At 41.7% G+C, this 22,193-nt stretch overlaps 1 protein-coding gene across 1 annotated transcript in view; it reads right to left on the reverse strand.

Annotated features, from left to right (window-relative positions):
• The window catches only part of BCKDHB (branched chain keto acid dehydrogenase E1 subunit beta), a 113,822-nt gene extending 102,867 nt beyond the window's left edge, over nucleotides 1–10,955 (reverse strand). Inside the window, exons 1-2 of the mRNA XM_049772259.1 lie at nucleotides 10,719–10,955; nucleotides 1,643–1,720 (exon numbers count right to left, since the gene is read on the reverse strand). Of these exons, the coding sequence (XP_049628216.1) occupies nucleotides 1,643–1,720; nucleotides 10,719–10,917 (277 nt within the window). The 5' untranslated portion in view covers nucleotides 10,918–10,955. The remainder of the gene's footprint in view (nucleotides 1–1,642; nucleotides 1,721–10,718) is intronic.
• Between the last annotated feature and the right edge of the window lie 11,238 nt (nucleotides 10,956–22,193).

Raw genomic sequence — 22,193 nt, forward strand, 5'->3', positions numbered from 1 at the left:
CAGCTGTAATCACACCCACAAATGCAATTGCCCTGTTTGTACCAGACCAGCTTCATACTCATTCTTTTCTCAAAAAAGATGTAAACCAAGCCATGAAAAATCATAGGTACACTGGCAATACAGCTGAAAGCTGGCAATCTCAGGCTGAGAGGATGAGCCAAGTACCCACACTTACAAAACTATGCCTGCTGCATCTATCACCCAAATCACCAATTTGCCTATAGCCTTGCTTTTCCACTCCTCTAAGACTCTCTGCAGAGACACCAATTTACCAAACTTCAGTATGCAGGTACTTGGAGTGATATCACCAGAACTTTTTTTTTTTTTTTTGGTTTTTGGGCCACACCCGGCGGTGCTCAGGGGTTACTCCTGGCTGTCTGCTCAGAAATAGCTCCTGGCAGGCACGGGGGACCATATGGGACACCGGGATTCGAACCAACCACCTTTGGTCCTGGATCGGCTGCTTGCAAGGCAAACGCCGCTGTGCTATTTCTCCGGGCCCTCACCAGAACTTTTTTGGAGAGTGTGAGCAACCCCCAACCCACCCCAACTTCCATTTCCCTGCCCTCTGCACCTGCAGCATTTTCCTACTTTCAGGAGACCTGGCAGCTTAGAACATATCCCACAAAAGACACACAATCAGTAATAGTGCTCTAAATTATCATTTGTTTGATACTATTCTCCCCAGAAAAATACAATAATTTAGATGTGTTCAATGTGTAGCTGAGGTCACTTAATGTTCGTAAATAAGTAAAATGACAGAATGGTCAGCCAGTAAAAAGAGCTTACTAAACCTTCTGCTGGTGTCTTTATGACTTCATTGGAGATACAATAATTTTCACAAATTTACTTGTCACTGTACTTCTTTATTATTTTTAATTTTCTTTCCTCTTTTCTTTTTTCTATTTTTTTAATAATGTCTTAATCTCACTTACCTGGAAACAAATGCATTACAAGCAACTATGTCAATTATATGATGTATGTTATTTAAAGTAAATTTTAACAATGAATTAAATGAATAAACTTATTACAAGTAAATTCAATCTGACAAGTAAAACTTGGCAATGTTTCCCCAAAGAAAAATCCAATAAAATCTTCATTTTATAAACAGATATCTGAACTAAGTAGCATTTATTTTTATATGCTAAAAAATAAAGGTTTACAGTATTACTAAGAAGTTATTAAAACCACACACACTATGGAGAAAGTAAATTTAATAATATTAGATATATATTAGAGACTTAATTAATAACATTAGACTTTTAAATTTTACGAATATAATTTTATTTAACCTTAACCATTTGATTCAATCTTTTAAAAATATTCAAGGACTCAGACTGATAGCACAGCACTAGGGCATTTGCCTTGCAAGCGGCCAATTGGTTCAATCCCCGGCATCCCATATGGCCCCAGAGCCAGGAGCAATTTCTGAGCACATAGCCAGGAGTAACTCCTGAGCGTCAGGAGTGTGGCCCAAAAAGCAAAATAAATAAATAAATAAACAAACAAATAAATAAATAAATAAAAATAAAGATAATTCAAGTAAATAAAATACTAACTTCTGAGCCCCAGACAAATATTTTCTACAAAACTTCAATTCTGAGTTAATCGGCTACCATAATCAAACACATAGGCAGTTTACCTGCAGTAGGATCTCTGGCCAGTGAGTTATCCAAGGCACTTGTTATTGACTGGAAAAGGTTCATTTTCTGAGTTTGTCCTGTGCAGATTAAAAAAATATTTCAAGCACTCTAAAATACATTAAAAGTATACAGTTTCTTCACAATTGATTACAACGTCATCAAAATCAAGGTAAGAAGGTGGTGTAAAATATACTGTGTGAATTTACTAAATAATTTAAAACTATATTAGTTGTACATAAAATACAAAAGCATATAGACCTCAAGAAGCTTATTGATGAGGCTTTACTATTACACATTAAGCAATTGAAAATCAAGTAAATAAGCCAGAGAGAAAGTTCAAAAGATTAAGTGTACACTTTGAAGACTGGAAAACTGAGTTCAATCCTCACTACCTATGGTCCCTAAGAAATGCCAGGAGTGACCCCCAAGTACACAGCCAAGAATAGTCCCTAAACACTGTCAAGTGTGCCTAAAAAAAAAAAAAAAAAAACTCCCAACTTCTTAAATGAAAATATAAAGAACAAGTTTAGAACCAGAAAACAGTTCAACAAGTTGAGTGCATGCTTTGATGGCAGAGGCCCAGGTTCAATATCAAACATTGAATGGTCCCCCCCCAAGCACTGCCTACAAACCCTAAACACAGACACAATAAATAAAACTGATGGCAAGTCAGAAAAGGTGGTCAAAAGTAGAAGTCTTGGGGCCAGCGAGGTGGCGCTAGAGGTAAGGTGTCTGCCTTGCAAGCGCTAGCCAAGGAAGGACCGCAGTTCGATCCCCTGGCATCCCATATGGTCCCCCCAAGCCAGGGGCAATGTCTGAGCACTTAGCCAGGAGTAACCCCTGAGCATCAAACGGGTGTGGCCCAAAAAAAAAAAAAAAAAAAGAGTAGAAGTGTTCTGAGAAAATTACACGGACAGGTATTAGAAACCACAAATAATGCACCTGACCAGACATATATTAAATTTAACAGTAAGAGTAAATGGCCGGGCCCGGAGAGATAGCACAGCGGCTTTTGCCTTGCAAGCAGCCAATCCAGGACTAAAGGTGGTTGGTTCGAATCCCGGTGTCCCATATGGTCCCCCGTGCCTGCCAGGAGCTATTTCTGAGCAGACAGCCAGGAGTAACCCCTGAGCAATGCCGGGTGTGGCCCAAAAACCATAAAAAAAAAAAAAAAGAGTAAATGGCCATGCATAAAACTATGAAGGTTAAGCATAAACATTAATACCTAAATTTTCTGGGTATTAATATATATTAATAGAGAATCGAGACTACTAAACACATCATATTTGCTTAAACACATCATATTTGGTTCTTCTTTGTTGTATTGTTCAAACAGAATCATTATATGTCATTACTGTTTCCCCAGATGAATTGTGGGAGCGATTTTTATATTTTAAGTACTTAAAAGAATGTCTGGTATCATGATTGTTTAATACTTGTTATTTATTGTTAGACTGTGGGCTTTGTCCATATTCTTTAGCTTTATACTAAATGGTATAGAGATTTGTAAAGTTCTAAATATTAGGGATAATAGTTTTCTAAAGCATCAATATTTAGCAAATTGCTTAACAAATACATAAAATCAGTGTATATATTGAGGCATGATGAATTTTTTTTTTTTTTTTTTGGTTTTTGGGCCACACCCGGTGACGCTCAGGGGTTACTGCTGGCTATGCGCTCAGAAGTCGCTCCTGGCTTGGGGGACCATATGGGACGCCGGGGGATCGAACCGCGGTCCGTCTCCTAGGCTAGCGCAGGTAAGGCAGGCACCTTACCTCCAGCGCCACCGCCCGACCCCAATGAATTTTTTCAATGGCATAATCTAACACTAACCAAGCTATGAAATGAGAAGACACCTAAGCAATTTTGCCCTAACAAAATCTCTTTCATCTCTTCCAAATATCCATTCTCCAGCAATCCCTGACCAGCTATCCAATATAGACCTTCATTCCATTCTAATACCTATGATAGGGTTGCTGAACCTCTATACCTGGCAAAAAAATTTTATGATGAATCCAAATACCAGCGATATGGACATTTTATACTAACATACAAATGAAGGATCTATAAACACAAATGTCTTTTTAAGACTTTATAATCACAATAATTAATTTTTTAAATCTCTCCCATCTGTGTAATAAAAAAAAACATAGTACAGGAAAAAAATGATCAAAGTTATTGGAACTGAAGGTTATTTTTAGAATTTGTTTATAGAAATTATTTATAGAACTGAGTTTATATGGGAGAGGGTCAGAGGAAGGTGGTTGGGAAACTGGTGGAAGAAAGTAGCTCCTTGGTGATGGATGTAGTGTTGTGTATATATAAATATGTGTGTGTGTCTGCATTAAAAAGTACAATTAACAGTATTTAAATCCTGGTACATCAATAAAAAATATTTTAATGGGGGGAATAAAAAGACCCCCAGTGCATGCTCACGAAAAAGGAAAAAGGACATCATGCCAGGGCAGGTAAGGATATCCAAGGACAAAGAAGAGAGAAGCAGAAAGCAATAAAGCTGAAAAGAGGGGCCGGGCGGTGGCGCTGGAGGTAAGGTGCCTGCCTTGCCTGTGCTAGCCTAGGACGGACCGCGGTTCGATCCCCCGGTGTCCCATATGGTCCCCCATATGGTCCCCCAAGAAGCCAGGAGCAACTTCTGAGCACATAGCCAGGAGTAACCCCTGAGCGGCACAGGGTGTGGCCCAAAAACCAAAAAAAAAAAAAAAAATGCTGAAAAGAATGGCTAGTCTCTCAGAGCAGGCAAAATGTTTTGGGGGTTTTGGTTTGTCACCATTCTGCTGGCTCATTTTCTACTTTTTTTTTCTAATTTATTTATTTATTGATGTTCATCTGTAATCAAACAAAACAAAACTAAAAAAAAAAGTTTGTGTTTTATTTTGCAAAGGCACATTAAGTATTGGAGAAATTAGAAAGGGAATTCCCTTGGCCTAAGAGATACAGGGTTTCTCCGCCCTTGAAGCATACTGTCATCAGAACAACTACAGACTCTGTACACACTTATTTTCACACCCAAGGTCTTTTTATGGTGCCAGGAAACTTTCCACTCAGTTGTGGATGAGAACCGGCCTCTGTAATCAGAGTTCTTGGTATTTACACAGGTCATAGAACAAACCCTAGAATGGAGTCTTTCTAACTTTTAATGGTTTTTATAATCTTTCCAATATGCCAATTGCTCCCAAATAGGTTCTCAGCCCCTTGACTTTCATAGCCAACATTTATCAGGTCTCTATTTCAGTGCTGACCTTTTCTAACTCTAAGAATACAAGATGTAACTCCTGATATATAACTCCCCAAACCAGTCTTTCCATCTGACTGATTGGTATCCCCCATCTAACCAAGTACTAGAGCCAGAAACCAAGGTCAGATCCATAAATGCTTTCCTTTTGGCCATTTCTAGTAGTCATCAAATCCTACCTCCAAAAATATATCACATCCTAAAATCTAGTACCTGCATATCTTATTTCTAGAATTCACCATCTTCTTGCTGTTTCAGGAAATTGCCTCCTAAATACCCCTTAATCAACTGGACTTTTTAAACAAAACACCACAGACTGTGGAGCTTAAGCAACAGAAATTTATTCCTCACTCTACTCAAGAGTGGAAATTCTTGGTAAAGAAAATCTTCCTGATTTGTAGGTCATCATCTAGCTGTATCCTCTGAGGGTTTGGAGTTTTTGTTTGATTTTTTTTTCAAGAGTAAAGGAAAGGTTTATTATCTTGATTATTTTATGTCAAAAATTATCAGAGTTGTATTTTAAATATGTACCAATTATACTGTTTGATTTTTTTTTTTTTTGCTTTGGGGCTGCACCTGTTGTATTCAAGCAGTGTCCCAACTTACATTTCCAAATTTATTTCATATGCTACACTTTTTTTCTAAACTCACTGCTCCCAACTGCTAATATAAACCCACACTTTCTTTTTTTTTTGTTTTGTTTTTTTTTTTTTGTTTTTTGTAAAAAGAAAACATCTTTAATTTAAGAAAAAGAAATAAAAAATGAAAAAGGAACTGGAGCATATCAACTCCTGAAAACAGAATTTCTCATCTTGGTGAGCACAATCATTGCTAGGGCTTGGAGAAAAATTAAAATGCCATTTAGCTTAAGAATTTAAAGGACAGAAGCAGCCGTGGCCATTTCTTCATATGAAAATTCACACCATTTTCTCTTTTGCATATCTTCTACATCTATGGAGGCAACCAACCGTACAGGGAACACACAGTCTCAGCCAACTCTCAACGGAGGAGCCACGAGAACCACACCATCTCCCCGGACAAAGAGCATCGGAACCCACACTTTCTAATCTTTTATTCATGTTGTTCCTTAAAGCTCCCCATTCACTCTACATAGATCTTGGGAAGATCTGTGAAGGAGCTTAAAGTATTTCTGGACTCACCACTTTCCTGGCAATCTCCACATGTTCACCAACCTAGAAGCTCTCTGAATCCTATTGGGGATTTTAAGGAAGGTCACATTACCTAATAGTGACTGGCTAAATCAGCCTCTTCCCTGTCCACCGGTTGAGGAGAAGGGAGCTAAGTCTCATAAGAAAATCACAATGTGAGGGCAGAACAAGAGTACATCAGGTAGGGCATTTGTCTTGCATGCAGCTGACCCAGGTTCAATCCCAGCGTCCCACATAATGTCCCCAAGCCTGCCAGGAATAATTTCTGAGAGCAGAACAGGAGTAACCCCTGACCTGAATGCAACCAGGAGTGGGGGAAAGAAAGGGAGGGAGGGAAGGAGGGAAGGAGGGAAGGAAGGAAGGAAGGAAGGAAGGAAGGAAGGAAGGAAGGAAGGAAGGAAGGAAGGAAGGAAGGAGGGAGGGAGGGAGGGGGAGGGAGGGAGGGAGGGAGGGAGGGAGGGAGTGGAGGGAGGGAGGGAGGGAGGGAGGGAGGGAGGAAGGAAGGAATGAAGGAAGGAAGGAAGGAAGGAAGGAAGGAAGGAAGGAAGGAAGGAAGGAAGGAAGGAAGGAAGGAAGGAAGGAAGGAAGGAAGGAAGGAAGGAAGGAAGGAGAGGAAGGAGGGAAGGAGGGAAGGAGGGAAGGAGGGAAGGAGGGAAGGAAGGAAGGAAGGAAGGAAGGAAGGAAGGAAGGAAGGAAGGAAGGAAGGAAGGAAGGAAGGAAGGAAGGAAGGGCAGAGAATAGTTGTCCCAGTCATCAATTACTTGAGGTGTTTTCAAATTACATTGACATATTAAAAGATACCTTTTATTAAACTATGTTATTTAATACTGTAAGTATTAAGTGCTATATAAGTATTTAAATACTATACTATTTATTATACTGTCATCACAGAAATTTGTATGGGTTATGACAGGATGCCAGGAACAGAGAACATGATGAAATAGTTATTACTCTATATCCACAGGTTCAATGAACTAAAGATCAAAAGTATATGCTGGTGCAAGAGAGACAGTATAGGAACTAAGGCATTGGCCTTACATGTGGCTGACCTCATTTGACCACATAAAGTCCCCTCACACCACCAGGTGTGATCCCTGAACAGAAAACCCAGGATAAGCCTTGGGAGGTTCGAATAAAACTATATGTATCATGTAGTCAGATCTATTATGTTTCTTGCACTGAACACTTAATAGATTTTTTCACTAGTCCCTAAACAACACAATTTAACAGCTATTTACACAGCATTCGCTATTAAAAGGAACAAGAGATTATATAAAGTATATAGGAAGATGTATATAAATTAAATGAAAAGAGTCCCCCATTTCACATAAAAAACAAGATACACCATGATTTTGGTATCTGTGGGAGGGGTGGCCTAGAATTAATCACCACAGATGATAGAGTCACATGTGTATGTAATATAAATTATAATAACACAATGAATATTAATATGCCTGTATTCTAGCTTGACACACAGTAAATTTCTTGACACAAACGCTAATTTCTACTCATGTATACGGCACTACAAATAAATTATCTGAACTATCCCTTAAAAATCAATACCAGAGAAATAGCACCGTATTTATTCGAGTATAATGCACAGAATTTTCTACCAAAAGAAGAAATCAAAGTTTGGGTGTACATTATAAACGAGGGCTGGGGTGGGGTGGCAGTGGTGGCCAGTCTAATGAGATGAGGGTGCAGGAAAATTGTGAGTTCGCACTGCGCCTTTTCCGAGGTGCAGCTGCGCACTGTACATGAGGGCAAAGAAAAAAAAAAACTCAAGAAACCTGGCCTATCTCTCGTGACATCCTGGGTTAAAACATCATGGGAAGACATGCCAAAAGAAATGCTCATCAAGAGTTTTTGGAAGACAGGCATCAGAAATCAAAAGGACAGCACAGAAGACGACCTGCTATGGAATTCAGACTCAGAAGAAAGCCAAGAAACTGAAGAGACAGATGTTCCTGCCAACTGGGATACTGATGAAAAATTAACTCGAGAAGAATGGGAACAACTCTTTAGTGTATCTGATGATGAATCTGACTTTGAAGCATTTTAAATAAATATTGTTACCGGTCATTTTATTTCGGTATTGTTTTTGTTTTTTGTTTTGTGTGTGTGTGTTTTTTTTGTTTGTTTTTTTGGTTTTTAGTTTTGGGGTCACACCCAGCAGTGCTCAGGGGTTACTCCTGGCTCTATGCTCAGAAATCGCTCCTGATAGGCTCCAGGGACCATATGGGATGCCGGGTTTCGAACCACCTTCCTTCTGCTTGCAAGGCAAATGCCTTACCGCCATGCTATCTCTCCAGCCCCTTGGTATTGTGTTTATACCAGTTTATGTAGTCAATAAATGATTTTTATCATGGCTGCACGTGTTCAACAACTTTTTTTTTTTTTTTTTTTTTTTTTTTTTTTTTTTTTGTGGTTTTTGGGTCACACCCGGCAGTGCTCAGGGGTTATTCCTGGCTCCAGGCTCAGAAATTGCTCCTGGCAGGCACGGGAGGACCATATATGGGACGCCGGGATTCGAACCGATGACCTCCTGCATGAGAGGCAAACGCCTTACCTCCATGCTATCTCTCCGGCCCTCAACAACTTTTTTTGTCAATTACAATGCTTGGTATGAAACAAAATTTTATACTGATTTTAAATCAAAAATTAGGGATGCGCGTTATACATGGATGCACGTTATACTTGAATAAATATGGTATATAATGCACTTGCCTTACATGTAGCTGAGCCCAAGTCTGATATCTAGCTCTGCATATGGGCCCTGAGCAACACCAGGAATGACCCCTGAATAAGGAATAAGCTCTGAGCATTGCCAGTGTGGCTCAGCAAAAAAAATATTCAGGAGGCCAGAAATATGGGTTGGCAGTAGAGCAATTGTCTTGCAAGTGAGAGGGTGACCTTGGGCTGGAAAGATAGTGCAACAGTCTACTTTTATACACAAAAGGCTTAAGTGTAATGATGGTAGTATTGTTATAATTGTAACAATAAGAGCATAATGGTAATTAGTGATTTTATGTGGTTAAATAAACTTTTTGTTTTGGTTTTTGGTTTTGGGGCCACACCTGGTGATGCTCAGAGGTCACTCCTGGCTATGCGCTCAGAAATCTCTCCTGGCTTGGGGGACCATATGGGATGCCAGGAGGTCTAACCACGCTCATCCTAGGTTAGTGTTTGCAAGGCAGACGTCTTACCACTTACACCACCGCTCCGGCCCCTAAATGAATAATTTTTTATTCATGAGATGTTATAATTCTGAGACTAAGAAAAGTACATTATATTTCAAATATGCAGATTCACTAACTAATCTTGAGCAAATCTTAGTTGACCTAATAAAAAAAAAAAAAACCTATCTTGGAGAGATAGTACAGAGGGTGGGGAACTTGCCTGCAGACAGCCAATCCAGTTCAATCCCAAGCAACATATATCCTCAACCAAAGCCCACTAGGAGTGATCCTTGAGCACAGAGCCAGGAGTAAACCTTGAGCATACCAGGTGTTCCCCCCCCTTAAAAAAAAATACACACAAAAATCAATAAGAAAAAAGGAAAATAAGAATACTCTCTACTTCTTGGGTCATTTTACTTGGAAATAGTATAATGTGTAAAACCTTACAAGCAAGCATTTTATAGATTCCATATACACTTCATAGCGTCCCCTGAGCATAGAGCCATGCTTATGCTGAGCACCACAGGGTGAGGTAAAAAAAAAGTAAATAAATAAAAAACAATAATTTAATAATAAAAAAAAACACTATGTACTTCTTACGTTGTCCTAAACATCATATGAAATGCTGGGTGCAAATTTCCCAACATAGTACTTACCCTGACAAACACTCAATAAAATTTCCTTATTAATTGACCAGACATATTTCCAAATGCGTCAGCTCTTGCATGTGAGTATTAGACAAAGAAAAAAGTAACTTTTCTTATCGTTTCTACCCTTCTGGAGAGACACACTAGATCTTTTGAAGATGGGTTAAAAAGTCAGGTAGCTGACATACAGCAAGAGTTGGCTATTGCAAGTTAAAGATTGAGCTTCCTCCCGGATTGGCTCACATGGATTTATTATTGCCCTTCTTTGACCAAAAGGCGGAGTGGCATGCTTTCCTTCCAGGACTCTGCGAGAAAGCCTGGATTCTTTCCCACCGCTAAAACAACCTGTTCCATGACCTTGGGGAATGCAGCTCAGTTCTTTTACCTCACTTCCCACCGGTCTGGAGACGAGCTGAAGTAGGAGGAGAGGAAAGGAGAGGAGGGAAACTCCTTTGAAACTCCACAGCCTGCAGGGTTGGAGTTGTCAAAGTCCCGGGCGGGCAGGCTGGAACAAAAGCTAGGCCAAGGACAAGAAGGATGGAGAAGGAAGGAAAGAGATTTCCCTCGAGCCCCATCACCACCCGCTCGGGCCATTGCAGAATCAATAGTTGGGTGCCCTCTCACCCAACTGGAGGGTGGTGGGTGTGGGCAGCAATGTCCAAGGACGGCAGAAGAGCAGAAACAGGGCGAGCGGAATGCACAGAGGAGAGCCGAAAGCCAGGGCAGCGTGGGAAGGCCAGGTGAGCTGGGACCCGGCGCCCTGGGATGCAGAGGCATGTTGGTTTCCCCCCGAGCCAGGGACAGGACCAGCGGGGTCCCGCGCTCACCGTATTCCTGGGTCTCCGGGTCGGGCTGGAATGTGAAGTGAGCCACCGACCTTCTGGGCGCTCCCCGTGCGCCAACTAAGGCGCATCGCAGGAAGCCCGTGGACGGAGCTGCTCCATGCAAGTACCTCCGCCACAGTCCTTCGGGCCGAGGGGCAGCGAGCCTCAGCAGCCGGCCCACAGTCGCCGCTCCCGCCGCCATGCCCACAGCCGCCGGGACCTCCGCAGGCTGAGCAGCTGCTAGCAGCCAGCTAGCCGGCTGGGACAGGCGGAGCTCGGAGGCCGTCTCCCCCATTGGCTGGGCCCCAGGAGCCGCCTCGTAGAATGGACCAATCAGAATTCTGGGATCGGGGGGTGGGACAGGCGGAAGGCGGAACTGGAGCTCGTCTTCCGGTTACGACGCCCCCGGAAAACGCTCGGAGGCGGGGCCGTGTTGCAGGTTAGCTAAGCCAATGAGATCTGAAGATAGAACCTCACCCAAAGACCTCGGCTCCGGCTCTAGGTTTTTTAGACTGCGCTGTCAGGCGTTAAAGTCGGTTTTGTGCTTGGCCAATGTCATTCACACATCGTGGGTTTCCGTGTGGCCTTTTCGTTGTTCACCTAGAAGTCGGAGGGCAAAGGAGGGGGATGCTGGCTGGGAACAGGGAGACTACACTGGTGGTGGGGATACCCCTGATTCAATGACACTAGGTACCTTAAATATGACTGTGAAAGACTTGTAATTCACGTTGGTCACAAAAATTATTTTAAAAATTTCTACTTTGTTTAATTGGGCTAAAATCTAAAAAGTTTTCTATAATTAGCTATGTAAAAAAGAAAAAGAAAAGAAGAAGCAAAATTCCTTTTGGGGACTGTAAAGGAGTATGTTTTTGTTTGGGGAATTATTACAGGACTGTGCTCCAGGCTTACTCCTGGCCCTCTGCTCAGGGATCTCTCCTGGTGTGCTCAGAAACTCTAGCTGTGGTTGTGCAAATTGAGCCAGGGAGAACAATAGCCTTTACCCCTACACTATTTCTCTAGTCCAGTGGTCAGCAACCTGAGGCTCCCGAGCTACATGTGGCTCTTTACACTTTTAATTTGGCTCTTCTGTGTGCCGGACGGCCGCTCCAGGAGTCAGGACTCTGCTCCTAGCTTCAGTCAGTGCCCGCCCAGTGTGCAGCCCCAGGTGCCAGCTCCAGGAGTGTAAGATAATACCCAGTATCAACCCTAAACAAAGGTGTTCCCCCAAGGTCATCCTTTCTTAAACCTCTTCCTTTGATATGTAAAAATCCACTAAATATGTACTTTTGTCTCCCTTTCTTGACCTGAAGCCTCCCGGTGTTGGGAATTGGTTTTAATAAAGAAAGAGGTGTTCTAGCTTTTGGGGCTCAAGGCAGAGAGTGCAAAGTAAAAGGCCATGGATGGACTCCATGATCATCCTTTCCTGGCTAGCTTGGTTTATTCTTTCTTTCCTGCTACCCTGCTTCTTCAGACCAGATTGGGTGGGGTTTAGAAATACAGTGCCTGGGGCCGGAGAGATAGCATGGAGGTGGAGGTAAGGCCTTTGCCTTTCATGCAGGAGGTCATCGGAATCCCGGCGCCCCATATGGTCCCCCCCCCCCCTCCCCGTGCCAGCCAGGAGCAATTTCTGAGCCTGGAGCCACGAATAACCCCTGAGCACTGCCGGGTGTGACCCAAAAACCACAAAGAAAGGAAAGAAAGAAAGAAAGAAGGAAGGAAGGAAGGAAGGAAGGAAGGAAGGAAGGAAGGAAGGAAGGAAGGAAGGAAGGAAGGAAGGAAGGAAGGAAGGAAGGAAGGAAGGAAGGAAGGAAGGAAGGAAGGAAGGAAGGAAGGAAGGAAGGAAGGAAGGAAGGAAGGGAAAGAAAGAGAGAGAAAGAAAGAAAGAAAGAAAGAAAGAAAGAAAGAAAGAAAGAAAGAAAGAAAGAAAGAAAGAAAGAAAGAAGGAAGGAAGGAAGGAAGGAAGGAAGGAAGGAAGGAAGGAAGGAAGGAAGGAAGGAAGGAAGGAAGAAGAAAGAAAGAAAGAAAGAAAGAAAGAAAGAAAGAAAGAAAGAAAGAAAGAAAGAAAGAAAGAAAGAAAGAAAGAAAGAAAGAAAGAAAGAAAGAAAGAAAGAAAGAAAGAAAGAAAGAAAGAAAGAAAGAAAGAAAGAAAGAAAGAAGAAAGAAAGAGAAAGAAGAAAGAAATACAGTGCCTGGAGGCCAGTGGGGCTAGAGGTAAGGTGTCTGCCTTGCAAGCCCTAGCCAAGGAAGACCAGGGTTCGATCCCCTGGCATCCCATATGATCCCCCCAAGCCAGGGGCAATTTCTGAGCACTTAGCCAAGAATATCCCCTGAGCATCAAACAAGTGTGACCCGAAAAAACAAAACAACAACAACAAAATACAGTGCCTAGAGTGATCTTAAAACACATTTTATTTTGCACGAGAGTGGGCATCTCCCGGCTTCCAGGCCTTCTGGGGTGGCAGTCCAGGCGGCCAGACAAGGCGGATGTGGGGGGGGGGGGGTCCCTCCTGGATGGGGTCCCAAGCTTTCCCCGCCCTTCCCTCAGCTCTAGGGAGGGAAGGGCCCAGGGTGTAGGGCGGGCAGATCCTGGCTTCCGGCTCTTTCTCGATCCTCTCTTGAGCTGGAGGCTAGCTCTAGCCGGCTTGGGGTTGGGGGAGACCCCATGTGGAAGGCCTTCTCCCTAACTTGGGTGTGCTCCAGCTCCCAGCATTCCCCTCTTCTGCCCCCGGCCTCCAAGGCCTTCTGGGGTGGCAGCCCAGGCAGCCAGAAATGGCTGGTCCTAACTTGGGGTTTGCTGGGATTTGCTCGGTTGTATTAAGAGTATTCCTTATCTTTATGTTTTGTTTTGTGTATCCAGAATGTCCATTTTGTATTCTGCCCTTTCCCACACCCCTTCAAAACTCATTTTTACTCCTTAACTCTCTCACCCGCCCCAAACATCACTAACCCACATTACTCTCTTTAACTTCAGTATTGCACAATCCTAATCACAGACCAAAGCCATGCATTGTGTGTAACAACCCCGAACTGTTTCAAAAGACATAAAATGGACACATATGTCTTTAGAATATTTTGTGTTTTTCCTTGACAACTATAAGTCTTACTAAATATTCTCTTATACACTGACGATTCTAACCACTTTTTATCTTCTCTTTATGAGCTGTTCAACAAGGAATTTTGGTGAAAGAGTCCCCCAGTTTAATGCTTATGATTGAACCATGTCATGGGGATTATTGGACTTGTTCTTATGTCCCCCATATGCACCAATAGCGCCATGTGGCATTGCTCCTTTTTTGCATAGGCACATTAAAATGAGAAAATACTATACATACAAATAAGATCCTATCTAATAGAGATTGGAATACACAAATCTTGTAGTGCAAAGGGACCTTACACCCTGATCATTGATATAATGACCTGGCACAGGCCTCAGAAGAAAGGGCATTTCCATTCACCCCTGAACCAGGGAAGCCATCCACGAAACATCCAGGTTTGTCTATAACATCACCTGGAAGCAATCCCCTACCACAGAAGACCCTACCACTGCTCAGACATCGACCTGCTCAAAAGAGACTTCCCTTAACACTGAGAAGACTCAACAACAACGACCTGTTTACAGGACAGGGCTTCCTGCATTGCCCTTTAATGGTGAGGTGAAACGAGAGGACGCTCCACATCCTGATTTCAATGTAGGATATGCAGATTCCAGGATCTTTAATACAGAAACATGATACCAACTACAGAGACTATGTGAAAAGTGTGTTGGCACTACGGACAATGTCTTGGATTGGACTATCTAACTTGCCTGGAGCCTAGAGTTGGTCTTATGCCAGGAAACTTCAGGTGTAGGGTCTCTTTGTATTTAGGCCAAGGTTATTCCTTTCCATGCCCCTCATATTTTGGTGGGCCTATGCAAACAACAATTGCCACTCTAACACCGTTTTACTATGCTCCTTTGACTCTAATCCTTAAAAAAAAAAAAAAAAAAAAAAACCACTTAAAATTTGAGGTTAACTTAAGCTAATATGCATGTACATGGAAATGTAGAAAAATACTATGCCTGTAATGTTTAAGGAGTTACATAAGTTTTATGGCTTTAGATTGCCTTGTGTGCTGTTAAGAAATATTATAATGTGTTACAATCTGGGGACTTGAGGGACAAAGTAACTGTACATGGATTCTGTTTTAATTATCTTAATGTTCTTTGGCTGAAAGTTCAAAGTTAAGATAACAGCAAGGGGACTTCTTCTGAGAATTATGTTATGGGTGATTGTCCTTCCACTGTAACTTTACCTTGTCCTCTTTCTTTGCATCTTTGTTCTCATAATTAAAAAAAAAAAAAAGAGTGGGCATCTTCCATGAAGGGATTCTCAACCCAGAGTTTTCTTTTCCATGGATTCTCATGTTCAGAGTACTCATGATTAAATTTGTGAGCTAATGCCCTTAAATGCTGTTTTCCTTATTGATTATGACTTTCTGCATAATATAAGTGCCAATCAGAAATTTTTTGCAAGAGTGGAAACATTTCAATATCTTCTTCTCAGACACAGCTATCCCAGAATCAGATACTTTTTTTGAAAACATCCATCTTATGTCTCACTGTAAATACTACTTGTGAAACTCCCCTGCAGAGAAATATTAAATTCGTAGAGAAAATGAACAACGTCTGGCAAATACACAAGCTTAAATACCCGTTCCTTATCCAACTGGAGCTGTACAAAGTCAGAGTTCTGCTCTCACAGTAACTGCACTATTTCTTCCCTCTTGCCAACAAGGCGAGAGAGCACCCTTCCCCTGAACAGCCACTTCACTTCTTCATGGAGAAGATGCTAGTAGTGGGCATCCATACTCTCATCCAGGGTGGTGAATAGCCTGGATTTGATCACAATTGTGAATTTCACAAATTATCTTTACTGTGTCATCTGTCACAGAGTTTAGTTCAGCAGGGAGTTTTTTTTTTTAATCCAGTCTATCATACAATGAGTGGATACAATGTACGGGTGTGCAACTTCTCTTTCTTGTGACTACACAAAAACACCGAGCCATGCACAGTGCATCATGTGCACATACAGTAACACATCAAATTATTACTCTGAGTGAAATGAATCAGAAGGAGAGGTATAGACACAGAATAATCATTTGTGGCATATAAGAATAATAAATGGCGGGGCCAGAGAGATAGCATGGAGGTAAGGCGTTTGCCTTTCATGCAGAAGGTCATTGGTTTGAATTCCGGCATCCCATATGGTCCCCTGTTCCTGTCAGGAGCAATTTTTGAGCATGGAGCCAGGAGTAACCCCTGAGCACTGCCGGGTGTGACCCAAAAACCACACACACACAAAAAAATAAATGGCGATATGGTAATAATATCTAGAGAAAATAGGGATGAGGGACAGGAGGACTAGTCCATGATAGAAGTTTGCCATAAAAAGTGATGAGTTCAGTTAGAATAGAGAAAGGTACATTATGACATTGATAGTTGGAACTTAACACTCTGGACAAGAACTGAATGCTGAAAATGGTGAAAATAAGTGACATGCATGGTACCCTTTAATTAACAATATTGCAAACCATGGCGTCATAAAGGAAACTTTGCAAACCTCAGTGTCATAAAGGAAAAGAGAGCTAGAGAGAAAAAAGAAAATGCCTGCCCCTGACATAGGCAGAGGAGGGGAAGGGGAAGGAAACAAGGGACATTGGTGGTGGGGAAAGTGCACTGGTGAAGGGTGGTGTACATTCTATTATTGAAACTCAGGTATGAATAATTTTGTAACAAATATGCTTAAATAAAAAATTATTTTTAAAATGTTTCGGGCACTCTATTATAATTCCTTTATATCATATGCCTTTAACAAAATGCCGTTTGTGTTTTTGTGTTTATTTTAGTTTGGTTTCTTGCAGCACACACTAAAGTGTCAATAGATTTTTTTTTTCCTTTCAGTGAAATCACTTCTTTTCTATGGAACACTGTCCTTGCTTTTAACGATTGTTAAAAGGTTTTTCTCTTTTACCTGTTTCATCTCCATATTGTAGAGTTTCAAATTTTCAGCACATTTTGGTTATCAAGAGGAAACATTTTGAAACGTTTTGCTTACTTATTATCAGAAATCAAAGCATTTTTCCTTGAGAAGGGTGTTCACTATCCAGAACTAACAAACCATCAGTGGATTCAAAAACTGTATTTCATGGTGGATGTTACTTCACATCTAAATCAGCTTAATCATAAACAACAGGGGAAAGAAAACACAAATTTTTCGATGTTAGAAGTTCTTTCGTTTAAAAACAAATTATCTGTTTTTGCTCAAGATTTTGACAGAGAAACTTTGATTCACCTTCCAGGCCTGTTGAAACATCGCCAAGAAAGTAATTCTAGGGGCCGGGAAGGTGACGCTAGAGGTAAGGTGTCTGCCTTCAAGCGCTAGCGTAGGACGGACCGAGGTTCGATCCCTCGGCATCCCATATGGTACCCCCAAGCCAGGGGCGATTTCTGAGCACATAGCCAGGAGTAACCCCTGAGCATCAAACGGGTGTAGCCCAAAAACCAAAAAAAAAAGAAAAAGAAAAAGAAAAGAATTCTAATATTGACATTACCTATTTTAAAACAGCACTTTTAAATATGAGAGAAGCTTTTCTCAAGAGGTTTCAGGATTTCAGAAACAGCAAAGCGATGTTGGCCTTTGTTAAAAAACCTCTGGATGCCACAGTAACGGAATTAAATTTTTCTTCCTTTAATATTGACATTGGCAACTTTGAAATGCAATTTCTGAATTTAAAAACAAAGAACTGTGGAGCTCAAAATTTGAACATCTTTGTGCTAATTTACAAAGATTGGAGAAACACAAATGTGAACTTAGTTCACAGCACAAGTGGTCTGCTTTTAAAGATCTGGAGAAGGAAGATATGTTGATTTTTAACACCTGGAATAGTATTCCTGACACATATAATCAACTAAAAAAGCTAGCCTGTGCTGTTCTTTCCTTGCTCGGGTCTACATGTTTATGCAAACAATCATTTTTAAGCATGACCTTATCAAGAGTAAATTGAGGGGCTGGTGAGGTGGCGCTAGAGGTAAGGTGTCTGCCTTGCAAGCGCTAGCCAAGGAAGGACCACGGTTTGATCCCCTGGCATCCCATATGGTCCCCCCAAGCCAGGGGCAATTTCTGAGCGCTTAGCCAGGAGTAACCCCTGAGCATCAAACGGGTGTGACCCGAAAAACCAAAAAAAAAAAAAAAAAAAAGAAGAGTAACTTGAGAAATCATCTCATCGATGAGAACCTGGAATCATGCCTAAAATTAAAAACAACAACATACAAACCTGACTTACTCAAACTATCCAAGGAAATGCCAGGCCAATGTTCACATTAGTGTTTGTGACTTTGTCAGTCATTGTCAGGATGTAATTTTCTCTACATTGTAAGGCAAATTTTATGGAATTTAACATTATGGATAAATAATATTGTTCTAAAGTTGTTGTTTTATTAGTGTTATTTGTATCCTCCTGACCTATGTGGATACTTGCATGCAGAATATTCTCAATAAAAACTTATTGAAACTAAAAACAGTGTACCATCCTATGTATTTTCGGTTTTAAAAATGTGACTCTCCTTTTTCAAATTGGAGAGGAAGGCTGCAGCTGGACCCAGAAGATCCCACATGCAAGGATTACTGCTCTTCTTCTACTGGCATGGCTGGGAATCTGGACAGACAGCTGGCCAAAGGCCTCCAGGACTGACCAGTTAGGCCTGGAGACCGAGAGCCCCCCCATGCCAGGCTGGCTTTCAAGGCCGGCCTGGCATCTGAGCTCTGGGGTGATGGGGAGGAGGCAAACTCCTCCCCCATGCTTTTTCATACTAGAGCTGGACCCAGATGATCCCACATGCCAGGATTCCTGCTCCTCTCCTACGGGTATGGCTGGAAATCTGGGCAGACAGCTGGCCAATAGCCTCCTGGGCTAACCACTTAGTCCAGGAGACCAAGATCTTCCCATGCCAAACTGGTCTTCAGGGGCAGGTCTGGCAACTGGGCTCTGGGGGGAGAGGGGAGGAGGGAAACTCCTCCCGTATTCATAGTGGACCCCCTGCAGCAGTGTCTTTTCTTACTAATACTCATTTTCATAACCACATGGGTGCAAATATACTTTTTAAGCATTATCTAAAAATGTTCTTTATTCTAGATGGTTCCTAGGAAAGGAAACAAAATACCAAAGATTTGGAGGATAACACTCAAATAGATCTTTAAAGTCAGTCTTTATGGACGTGACTTTCCGTACTGACTCCAAGCTGAAATCACAAACAATTCATATATATGTATTGTATATAGCCCCTGTCATGTATTGCCTCTCCCCTACCTCTGTGCTTCTTCTATCCCCTCATCTCCCAATCCTGATCCTTTATCTTCCCCTAATTTAACCCTCTTAACCCTCAGTTCCTAACTTGGTAGGCACCAGGATTGACCTCCTGCCCCAACAGACCACCTTCCAGCTCCTCAGTGAAAGACACCCTCTGGGTCCCTGTTCTCATGCCTCAGCAAAGAACTACAACCAGCATGCCTGCTGACTCATGCTTGATGGCCCCTCTCACCCCCACCAAATTGTGGACTGTTGTACAATACAGGAATCAGCCTCAGCAAAACTCCCAGCTCAAACACACTATATGGTCTTGTAATGCAGCAAAGCATCTCTCAAACTCAATTCCAAGGCCTGTGAATCAAAAAGTGCCTTGGCTTTTACTCCCCACAAGGAGTCTTATATTGCATATGGAAGCTCAATACCTGTATAACAATACATCTTAAGATGTGTATTCCTAAATATACAAGTAGCCTCCTCCACCCTTGTTTTACTTGAATACCTTTTCTTTTTAACTCAGTTTTATTTATTTGTTCTATTTTAATATATACATTTTTTCTCTATCCTTACCATTTTTGGTGCTGGTTGGTACAAAAAGCCTTGACTGGGATAAAAGCTCAGAACAAAATCAGACAACAGAGACTGTGTGTGCAGCCTGTCACCCAGAATAGCACCAGCAACACAGTATGACACCATACGTTTTTGTATGGGCACAGTAAAAAAAGGGAAAACCATAGACACAGAAACAAGATCTTATCTTCTAGGGATAAGAACTCACTTTTTGTAGCATAAGGGTGCCTCCCATCCTGAACATGTGTCATGTGGATACAACCAGTTCCCAGGAAATTGGACAGTGTTAGTCCAACCCAAAACCCCAGGCCGGAGAGATAGCACAGCGGCATTTCCCTTGCAAACAGTCGATCCAGGACCAAAGGTGGTTGGTTCGAGTCCCGGTGTCCCATATGGTCCCCCGTGCCAGCCAGGAGCTATTTCTGAGCAGACAGCCAGGAGAAACCCCTGAGCACTGCCGGGTGTGGCCCAAAGAAACAAAAAAACAAACAAAAAAACCCGAAACCCCAGATCCCCAATGTAGAAATTATACAGCTCCAGGCAACACCACCAGAAATTAAGCTCCATTGGGAGATTTATAACACTATTCTGACACCAATTTGTGACAGTTTTGATATGACAACGAGGAAAGGAAAATTTTACCTAAGACCAGGCTGTCCTATCACATCACCTAACACTAAATGGAAATGAGAAGAGATATCGTCCTCTGAACTGTGAAAAATAAGAGCACCAACAACAGAAAACTGACTTTGACAACTGTGACTAAACAGAACCTACCTTGGGACTAATAAGGAAAACCCTACCCTAGGCTGTAGCCCAGGACACATAAACAACAACAACAACAACAAGATGTCTTATTGCAGAGGTTCAACTTGGACAACAGAGATTGAGCAGAACCTTTGGATCCATAATATCCTAGGCTTCGGCTTAGGGACTGAACGAAAACAGGGAGCAAGTGTTACAGAAGACTGAACACAACAACAACGATGGATAGGAACCTCTAGAACCTAGAGACTCTATTCTAGACCCTGACCTATAACCCGCGCAAATATCAAGATCACTAGCTACAGTGGCTTGATTTTCTCACACACAACCGAGAGGAAACTTTCCTGGCATCACAAAAAAGCCTTTGGAATGGGGTAATGAGTATATATGGAGCCAGGGGTTGATCCCATGATGGTATGCTTCAAGGATGGAGAAACCCTGAATCTCTTAGGCCACAGAAATTCCCTTTCTTCCCCAATGCTTACTGTGCTTATGCAAAAAAAAAAAAAAAAAAAGTGGGGGGAATGCCAAACCCTACCACTCCAGCACCCATACTTTTTCTTGTTTTGTTTTGATTTGTTAGCTTTTGACTTTATTTTTCTTCTCTTTTTTCTTCCACTTTTCTCTTTCCTTCTCACTTTTGTGGTTATTATTTAGAGATTTATTTTTATTTGTCAGGTCCATTTATTTTTCTTTTTTCTTCCATTTTTCTTTTTTTTCTCTCTCTCTTCTTTCTTTTTTTTTGATAGTTGTCACCAAATTTTTTTCTCCCTTTTTTCTTATCCTTTTTATCGCCAATGATGGTGGAATAGATGCTCAATCTACAATAAGCTGTAAAGTGGAGACCAGTTGCACTAGCAATCTGGGGGGTAGAGGAGGGAGATATAGGATGCATACTGGAAACAGGGACGGAGGGAGGACAGCACTGGTGGTGGGAATGCCCCTTATTCATTGTCACTATGTACCATAAATGATGCAGTGAAAGATTTGTAATGCACTTTGGTTACAATAAAAATTTAAAAAAATAATAAAATTCAGAATTTATAGTAAAAAAAATGTGACTCTCAGGGCCGGAGAGATAGCATGGAGGTAAGGCGTTTGCCTTGCATGCAGAAGGTCTGTGGTTCGAATCCCGGCATTCCATATGGTCCTCTGAGCCTGCCAGGAGCGATTTCTGAACATAGATCCAGGAGTAACCCCTGAGCGCTGCCAAAACAAAAATGTGGCTCTCAAAATAAATTTCAGTTGTGGTTTTGATAAGATTTGGCTCAGTTAAAAAAAAAAAAAAAGGTTGCCGACCACTGCTCTAGCCCAAGAAACAGAATTTCTAAACAGTTTTTTAAACTATAACCCTTTTTTCTTTTCTGCCTCCTATTCATGACCTTTATTATCCTGTAAGAAAAGGAAAAAGGTTACTGTATGACATTGGTAATGGTTTTGAATTTCAGGAAACTGCATTATTTATTCAAACTGTCCTCTTTATTCAAACTTTTTGTACGCCTAATAAGTAAATATAGATTTTTACTGACGATTTTTATGGATTTAGTTAAGAGCAAAAGAGATGAACTACAGGGCCCGGAGAGATAGCACAGCGGCGTTTGCCTTGCAAGCAGCCGATCCAGGACCAAAGGTGGTTGGTTCAAATCCCGGTGTCCCATATGGTCCCCCGTGCCTGCCAGGAGCTATTTCTGAGCAGACAGCCAGAAGTAACCCCTGAGCAACGCTGGGTGTGGCCCAAAAACCAAAAAAAAAAAAAAAAAAGAGATGAACTACAATTTTATCCTGTAAGTCAAAGGCTTT

The sequence above is a fragment of the Suncus etruscus genome, chromosome 4 (assembly GCF_024139225.1).
Source record: "Suncus etruscus isolate mSunEtr1 chromosome 4, mSunEtr1.pri.cur, whole genome shotgun sequence".
Taxonomy (NCBI): Eukaryota; Metazoa; Chordata; class Mammalia; order Eulipotyphla; family Soricidae; genus Suncus; species Suncus etruscus.